Below are 9,901 nucleotides of genomic sequence, written 5' to 3'. Positions count from 1 at the left end.
TCTGTAGTATAAAGAAATTGTAGGAAAAAGCTAGTAAATAATTTTGTTAATATTAGGAGCCAAGATTTTATACATATGAGAAAAGAGATGCAAGTCTAAAATCAAGAAGTTTAAGTAAAAGCTTTGTAATCTTAAATTTGAACTGGACATACCAGTAAAACTCATGATTTATTTTTTACTATAAATATATATCCTAGCTTTATCCACTGAAAAAGGCTTAGAAGCAACAACAGCCCAATAGCAGTGAACACCCATAGCAACACACTGTGGTTTCTAAATACCATTTCCCACTAAAAGGAACCAGGGATCCTTGAAGAAATACTCCAGGTTTGGGTGGGATAACTTGATCATTCAAAAGAATCATGACTACATTTAATTGAAACACATCAAATATATAAAAATAAGTCATCTCCTAATGATACTAACAATAATCATTGCTTACCATTGGACATTTCTAGGTTACCAACTCATTACTCTAATAATTGGTAAATAATGGAAAAGAATCAAGCATTTATCTTGCCTTTCCTGTATGAACTGTGTTTAGGGAAATGAAATAGATTGATGATGGTAAGTTCATTATACAATTCCAGCTAGTAAATGAAACAGACATAATAGAATTAGGAGGTCCTCATTTTGTAACCTTTAATAAATTAATAGATCCTAGGCCATGGTCATCAATGGGTGCAAAAGCCATTAGGTGAAAGGTAAATAGGAGAATTTTGTAATGGAGGGATCAGACTAATACCACCTGAATCCACTGATCAATTTTAGTGTCACTAAAAATGGGACCACCAAACATTATATACCTTATGATATAATGTAGTTCAAAGGACACAGCACCATTTTTTGCCTAAAAAAAAAATAAACCTGTATCTAATCAGATCTCCAGATCAGCACTGTCAAATTTGACTTCCTATAATGATGTAAATGATCTTTATCTACTCTGTCCAGTATGGTATCCTTTCGACACATGTGGCTCTTGAGCACTTAAATGTGACTAATGGGACTGAGGAACTGATATTTTAAAAATGAATTTAAATAGCTACATGTGGCTAGTGGCTACTGTATTAGATAGCACAACTCTGTATTTAACTACCAATTCACAGGAAATACAGTGGCTAGAGGAATAAGTTAAACAACACCTGAGGAAACAATTAGCCAAATCCATTTGTTCTGTAAATGACCTGGTTTCTCTAATAAATCAGTGGTATGGAGAAAAAATGGGTTGGAGGATTGATAGGAAAGGGCACTGTTTTAGAATAAAAGAGACTTAAGAGACATAGCAGTCAAATACTTGTTTAGATCTTGAATGAGCAACCAACTGTAAAAGGATATCTTTCAGAAAGGGCAGTTTAAATTTGAACTTGGTATTAGATGATAATAAGGAATTATTATTAATTTTGTGAAGTGTGATAAAGCCATACTGGTTATATATTTTTAATACCCTTATTGTTTAGAGGTGCATGCACTTACATGATCCTGAGAGTGAGTGCCTCCTTAACGTTTGCACCCTAGATGCCTCACTTGACTCACCATAGTCCCAGCCTTGCTTGGGATGCAATGTAGTAAAATAGCTATATACTCTTGTCATTTATCACAGGTTGTAAAGACCTGCCCCAGCAGAGTTTCTGTGTCTGAGATCCAAGATTTAATTTATTAATTTATCTAAGGTTGTATTGGTAGGCTTTGTAGAACTTCCCTATCTCTTTGTCTTGATCCAGATGATCCCCAAAAGAAGAACAAAGGTGATCCCATGAACAACCTGGAAAATTTTTACCAAGAGATGATAATGAAAAAACGTCTTGAAGAGTTCCAACTTATGAGAGGTGAACCCTTTGCTTCCCACTCACTGGTGTCAGCTACATCAGTGGGAGATAGTGGCACAGCTGAGAACCCGTCATTACTCCAGGACAAGGGAAAACAGGCAGCACAGGGTAAAGGTCCCAGTCTCCATGTGGCAAAAGTTATTGATTTTTCACCTCAGCAGTGTTGGACTGGGCCTAAGAAGCTGACGCAGCCAATAGAATTTATCCCAGAAGATGAGATCCAGAGAAATCGTTTGTCAGAGGAAGAAATCCGAAAAATTCCTATGTTTTCTTCATATAATCCAGGGGAGCCAAACAAGGTATAGGCCAAATCAAAAAAAAAAAAAAAAATGGGTTATTTTCATTTTTATTTCCCTCTACTTCAAGTAATACTTTTAAATTAGCTTTGGTTATACCAAAAAATCACGAGATAGGCACAGTGATTATGTTTGTCCTTGACCTTGACTATTCATTCTCTGCATAGTACAGAAGTAGCATATTCCTTATGATGTACTTTATGCTTTTCTAAGGTCCTAAGCTACCCTTGGAGTTTTAAAGAAATCTTTATGAGACTCAAGTTCATACCCACTAGAAGCCCTGAATTGAAGGAGCAGTAACCTCTAATAATAAAGTAATATTCATAGGAGCACCATATCTGGTAGCCATTGTGCCTCTGGAATTAGTCAATAAATAATTGACTGCCTGGTTGTGAGTAGATTTTACCACATGAGCTTTCTCTTCAGAATGCTCTACATGATTTTTATATGACATATGACTTATGTTGCCGGTAGCTAAGCAGCAGTGAAAAACACAGGTCCTCTAAATTCTTGAGAAATTGACAAACATGTAACTAAGTAAAGTTGTAACTAATCCTTGTTTTACTGATCAGATCATTATTTCACATTCATGGTATACATTACATGTGGAATGGAAAACTCTTCGTTATCATGTCACCCAAAGAGGCAACACAAACTCCTGGAACATATACTTTGTTGTGTCTAATTTAAAAAACAAAACGAAAAAATAATGTTAGTTTCTTACTGCCCCAGAATTTTTTTTAAAAGGCATTGTAGATTAGGGCTATTAAAACAGTTTCCTTTCAGTGTTTGGATTTCTAATATATTGTTGCTGTTAGTTCAAGAGTAGCTTCATAATTTTTTTATTATGAAATATTACTTATAAAAATTTATAGAGAATAATATAACAACTTTGTACAGAGCCAGCCATCTTTATCAAGTCTTAGCATTTTCCATATTTGCTTAATTAAAAAAAGATAAAGCATTATATATTATACCCCATGTGTTTCAGAGTAAACATCCATAGAGTTTTCAAGGCTGTGACCTTTCAGAAACAGATCGCCAGGCGTGTTTTCCAACACACCTCTGGGTGGATTTGAACCACTAACCTTTCAGCTAATAGTTGAGCACTTAAACAACATATAGTTCTACATATTTTAAAACTACATAAATTATACTCTGCATTCTTCTACAGCTTGATTTTTTGGCTCAATATTTATGTTTTTGAAGTTTATTTCCAGTGTACAATGTAGTATTTCATTATAGAAAAATACCATAATTCATTTATCCATTTTCCTGTTGAATATTTTGAAATATGCCCAGAGCACTCTCCATAACACACGTTTGCCCTCCAAGGGAAAATACATTACCCAAACCTTATCTGACCTAGGGGAGATGCAATTGGCCAGCTCTAGCCCCCAGGTAAGAAAAAGGATTAAAAGGCTAAGACGTGCTTCTGAAGGTCACAGCCCAGGTACGCAGGACCAATAAAAAACTGAGTTTTAATCATAAATCATAGAACGCTTCCCCTGCCCAAACCTTATAACCACATCAACAGGGTTCTAGTGTAGTAACAGTGGTTTATAGCTGAAAGAGCTCCAAGACTTAAACTCTAATTAAGAAGGAGTTTTTATGGAAACCAGAAACAGCAAAGGAGACAAAAACAAGGACACTAGAGGAAATTGAATGAATCTTCTTGTTGTTGTTAGTTGCTGTTGAGTCACCTCTTACTCATGGTGACCTTATGTATAACAGAATGAAACATTGCCTGGTACTGCATCATCTTTATGATTGTTGGTATGTTTGAGTCCATTGTTGTGGCCTGCTGTCATGTCAATATCATTGATGGTTTCTCTCATTTTCATTGGCCCTCTACCAAACATGTTGCCCTTTTCTAGTAATCAGTCTTTCCTGATGACATGTCCAAGATAAGCAAGTTGAAGTCTTGCCAACCTTACTTCTAAGGAACATTCTAGTTGTATTTCTTCTAAGACTGATTTTTTTTTGTTCTTTTGGCAGTCCATGGTATATTCAGTATTCTTCACCAATATCACAGTTCAAACGCATCGGTTCTTCTTCTGTCTTCCTTTTTCATTATCCAAATTTCACATGCATATGAGGCAATTGAAAAGTCCATGGCATGGGTCAGATGCACGTTAGTAATCAAAGTGACATCTTTGCTTTTTAAAACTTTGAAGAGGTCTTTTGCAGCAGATTTGCCCAATGCAGTACATCATTTGATTTCTTGACTACTGCTTCCAAATTGTTGACAACTTGAATTACTTCTCCATTTATTATGATATTGTTTATCAGTCCAGTTGTGAGGATTTTTGGTTTCTTCATGTTCAGGTGTAGTCCATACTGAAGGCCTTTGACCTTCATCATTAAGTGCTTTAAGTCGTCTTCATTTTTGGCAGCCAAGGTTGTGTTATCTGCATATCCCAGATTGTTAGAGTCTTCCTCCAATCCTGATGTCACATCCTTTTTTTATATAGCTTCCTGGATTATTTGTTCAGCATACAGATTGAATAAGTAAGGTGAAAGAACACAACCTTGCCACACGCCTTTTTCAATTTTGAGCCATGCAGTATTCCCATATTCTGTTCAAACTACTACCTTTGATCCACAGGTGCACAATTAAATGTTCTGAAATTACCATTCTTCAAATGTTATTCATAATTTGTTATGATACACACAGTGGGAATGCCTTCACAGAGTCGATAAAACACAGGTAAAAATATTTCTGGTATTCTCTGCATATAAACATTTAAAAATCATTTAGAAAGTTAGGGGATCCCAGGAAAGATGGCAGACTGTTACAAGAGAATCTAACTGTATTACAGATACATAAAACAACCTCACTGAAGGGAATGGGGAGAAAAATTGTTGACCTAAGTATCTTTGGAAATGTGTGGAGTCTGGAAGACTAAAAGCAAAATGAACTGCACATAAGCACTATAGTTGATAAAATTGTTTCCCATGGTGGTATAGATTAATAATTCTGACACTACCATACATGTATACTGGAATGGAACAGTTAGGTAAATGGATGGCAGATCATGGGAGCCAGGTCTCACTAATAGAGTGAGAGTTTACAGAGAAGCAAGGGGAGGAGCCTAGTATGATCCATGTGGTAATGGATTAAAGTTGGAGATATCAGAATGAACTCATGTCTAACTTAATATAGATACAGATGGTTACTTATAGAAATATTTATATGTATGTGTATATATATATATGTTACGTATATTTTTTTCTCTGTCAGCTGAGAGAACCTAGAAGAAATGACATCCCAGTAGCATCAACAAGCCTAACATCCATATCTCAGTTTCTAATACCATTCTTCAATAAAAGGAACCGGGGCTCCTTGGAAAAACAGATGTTTTGAGAACTGGGGCAGGAAATATACAAGATTAGCCTGGAGCATCTTGTAGTATCAGAAAGTAAGGAAGTGCTCAAAACAAGCAAAAAACATTGATGAGGGTATTTCAAAGGCACACAGGAGCCAACTGAAAGAGCTTCAGATGTTCGTAGGTGGAATGATCTGTGCAAAAACTAAATTAGTATAGAATTATAACGCGAAGTATAAAGTAAATATCCATGAGTTCATATGGATATAAATAAATGATTAAATAAATGAGGGAAAAAATACAAACCTCCCTTTCAGAAGAATTCAAAATAATTTTTGTAGGTATTCCATCCTCAAGGAGGGGGAGAATAACTCCCCACTCTTGAGGTGTAGGCTGCTCATACTGACTTCCTTTCAAAGATTACAGCATAGAAAGGGGGAGAGATGATAGTAACTTTACAGCAGAGAAACCTTACAATCACTGCCTCATTTAGGTGATCAAGACTAACATCAGCAGTTATAAATCATGTTGATATTGTGTACACTTGATATGAAGTAATGAAAATGGCAGTTTACCGCCGCTGTGGTCTTCATCCTAATATCCCATAACTCTGTTCTAACCAGGGGAGAATCACCAGACAAATTTCAGTAGTGGACAATCCTACAAAATACATGACCAGTGCTCCTAAAAAACTGTCAGGGTCATCAGAAGCCAAGAAACTGCCACAGTCGAGACAATCCTAAGCACACATGACAACTAAATGTAATGTGGTATCCTGGATAGGATCCTGGAATAGAAAAAGGACTTCAGGGAAAAACTAAGGAAATCTAAATAAACTATGGATTGATTAATAATAATGTTCCAATATTGGTTTATTAATTGTAATAAGTATATCATACTAATATAAGAAATTAATAATAGGGAAACTGAGTGCAGAGTATCTGGGAACTCTGTACTATCAATATTTTTGTAAATTTAAAACTGTTCTAAAAATTAAAGTCTATTTAAAAAGGGGTAAAAAGTTAACTGTATAAGAATTCATAGAGATCCACTTCCGGGCAACCTGGCACTGTAGACAGAAGCACCATGCCATCCCTCCACAGCAAAGATCTGAAAAACTAAGTCAAACAGAGACAGATGTCAATCCTGAAACCCTAAGCATCAAATGAAGAGATAAAGAACTCAGCCAAGCACAGAATGGAATAAGAAACTGACGAGAACAGAGAGCGAGGAGAGATACATGCAGAGGTCCCCTATCAGCTAACACAGCACGGGTCCGCCATCTTGGACTCCCATTGGAGATCAGCGAACGGGGTACGAGAAAGCAGCTTCACGGAGCTTCCAGCAGGAGACAGAAAAACTGGTAACCAGCAATATATGCTTTCCCACCCCCCAACCGTCTTCTCCCCCACTCGGCCTCCTCTGCTTCCTGCGGCCACAGTCTCTTGACCGGGAAGCACCAGCTTAACCACGGTGCTGCTTGGATTCCACCCGCCCACACTGGCCAGCTCCCTGAGTGCCATTTGTTGGCTGCTGGTGTTGCTTTTTTCTGCTTCTTTTGATTTCTTCCATACCTCTCACCACCTCCCTGTCCTTTCTCTCAAATACCTGACTCGGTGTGCCATCTTAGCTTCTTCCTGAAATGCTGCGAAACAACCGCTCAACTGTGAAACTGCTTCCTGGCCCATGCCGCCATGCTGGTGTGATCCCTGCGGTTTTTTATTTGTTTTGATTTGTTCTGTTTTGATTTGTTTGTTTATTTTCTTTTTCTTTTCTCAGCTTCCGAGCCCCTTCTAGCCAGGCAGTACTGTGCAGCTTGGGACGTACTCCATTATTCTGCACAGACACACAGTGGGATCCCCGGGGTAATTTCTTTTTTCTTGTTTTTTTTTCTTTGTTTTCTTTTCTCTCTTTTTCCCTTTTTCTTCATTTCTCAGTTTCTCGTATCACTATACTTCTCTTCCTGTCTCCTGAATACCTGGTGCTCTGTGACACTTCTACCTCTTCTAGCCAGGCTATACTTCACAGCCTAGGAGCAACTTCCCCAGTCTTCGCAGCTGCACCAGTGGGATCCCTGGAGGCTTTTCTAATTTTTATTTATTCATTTTTTTTCTTTTACCCCTTTTCTTTTTCTCATTCTTTTTGTTTCTCCATTTCTCAGTCTCTCATCTCTCCACTCCAATGGCAGGCTCCCTTAGCACTCTTTTTGGTTTGTATGTTCTTGGCTCCTGTTCTGCTCTCCTCTCTCTCCTCTTTCCCATACCCGTCTTAGCTCCACACATCACAGTCTTCCCCCTCCTTCCTACCTTCCTGCACCTGCACTGAACATCACACCCCCAAGCAGCACAGGCACGGCCTACGGAAACCTGCCTTGCACTGATTCCCAGCCCACCCTGTTGGCCCTAGTACGTGCCACAAACAACCCGCCCCAGCACCTCCCCTTCACCTGGACCTGCCCTGCTGTACCATACCTGAGTGACTGACCCTGCTCATTGCAGAAGGAATCGAAAAGTATCGTACCTACAGATGAGAAAACAACAAAGAACGCACAGCCTGCCTGGTCAGACATAACCAAATAAAACAAAAAAGTAGGACAGAATAAATCTACAATCAGTAAACGAGGAAAATAACTACTGAATGTCCTGAAGACAGCAGAAAATATCAAAACATACAAAAATAGGACAGGCTGGTTCCAGGAGGCGTCCAAAGTAAAACACCAGATGACTTTCCAGTAGAAGAAAAGGCACTAGAACTACCTGATAGGGAATTCAAATCTCTAATATTCAGAGATATCCAAGAGTTGAAGTAAAAAGCAGACAAAAATGAGGAAAAAATAGACAAATTCATGGAAAATACAGACAAAACAATGGAAGAATTCAGGAAAATAATACAGGAACAAAACGCCAAAATAAATTCATAACTAAAAATCATACAAAAACAACAGTTAGAAATCTGAAAGATAAACAACAAGATTTCAGAAATGGACAGTGTCATAGAAGGGCTGAGGAGCAGGTTTGAAATGATGGAAGACGGTCGGCGAAATTAAAGACACACAATTGGATACAACACTGAGGAAAAATCAGAAGGAAAAAAAACGCAGAAAAATGAAGAAACCCTGAGAATTATGTGGGATACAATCAAAAGCAAAAATTTTCGAGTGATCGGAGTTCCAGAATGGGGAGAAAACCGAAAACACAGGATCATTGAAGAACTTATGACAGAAAACTTCCCCAATACCATGAAAGATGAAAAGCTGATGATCCAGGAAGCTCAATGAACACCATATAGGATAGACCCCAAAAGAAAATCACCAAGTCATATCATAATCACACTCAGTAAAACCAAAGAAAAACGAATCCTAAGAGCAGCTCGAGAAAAACAAAAAGTCACATACACGGGAGAAACAATAAGACTAAGCTCAGATTATTTAGCAGAAGCCATGCAGGCAAGAAGGCAGCAGGATGACGTATATAAAAACTTGAAAGAAAAAAATTGCCGGCCAAAAAATAATACATCCTACAAAACTCTCGTTCAGATAAGATGGTGAAATTAGGACATTTCCAGATAAACAGAAATTAAGGGACTATGTAAAAACCAAACAAAACTTGCAAGAATTATTAAAGGGCATCCTTCAATCTGACAACAAACAACATCAGACCACAGGCTGAATATAGGACACAGGATCGTACCACCCAGATACCAACCTAGGAAATGAACTCTCAAGGACTGTCCAAAACTAAAAGAATTACAACAGGGAACCAGAGAGGTTAATCTGTAAATGACAACAACATCAGAACAATAAAAGAGACAATAAATGGTGTAGGTACAGAACCTTCTAATGGAGAGAAAGGCAAGGTAATACCAAGTAATAATAGACTGGTTCAAACCTGGGAAGATAAGGGTAAATTTCAATGTAACCACAAAAAAAGTTAACAAACCTACTCATCAAAATAAAGAAAAACAAAGTCTCACTAAAAACAAAGCCTACAAAAACAAAAGAAATTTTAAAAAATCCACAAACAAAAGGAATTCAGCACAGGAGAGTAAGATAAAGAAATGTCAGCACCACAAAAAAGAGCACTACCAAATGACAGCAATAAACTCACACCTATCAATAATTACACTGAATGTAAATGGCCTAAATGCACCCATAAAGAGATGGAGACTGACAGAATGGATTAAAAAACAGGATCCATCAATATGCTGTCTACAAGAGGCACACCTTAGAAACAAAGACATAAATTTATTAAAAATCAAAGGATGGAAAAAAATACATCAAGCAAACAGCTACCAAAAAAGAGCAGGAGTGTCAATACTAATCTCAGATAGAATAGACTTTAAAACAAAATCCACCATAAAAAACAAAGAAGGACACTATATAATGATTAAGGGGACGATCCATCATGAAGACATAACCATAATAAACATCTACGTACCCAATGACAGGGCT

General features: G+C 37.4%; 1 protein-coding gene across 2 annotated transcripts in view; it reads left to right on the top strand.

Moving 5' to 3' along the window:
• The window catches only part of RBM41 (RNA binding motif protein 41), a 57,975-nt gene that overhangs the window by 39,253 nt on the left and 8,821 nt on the right, over positions 1-9,901 (top strand). For both annotated transcript variants that reach the window (XM_004379745.2, XM_023734442.1), the window contains one exon: positions 1,722-2,125. In XM_004379745.2, the coding sequence (XP_004379802.1) occupies positions 1,722-2,125 (404 nt within the window). The remainder of the gene's footprint in view (positions 1-1,721; positions 2,126-9,901) is intronic.

This window comes from Trichechus manatus, unplaced genomic scaffold (assembly GCF_000243295.1).
Source record: "Trichechus manatus latirostris isolate Lorelei unplaced genomic scaffold, TriManLat1.0 scaffold00068, whole genome shotgun sequence".
NCBI lineage: Eukaryota > Metazoa > Chordata > Mammalia > Sirenia > Trichechidae > Trichechus > Trichechus manatus.
The sequence above is the reverse complement of the archived record's forward strand: the minus strand, read 5'-3'. Positions and strand labels throughout refer to the sequence as shown.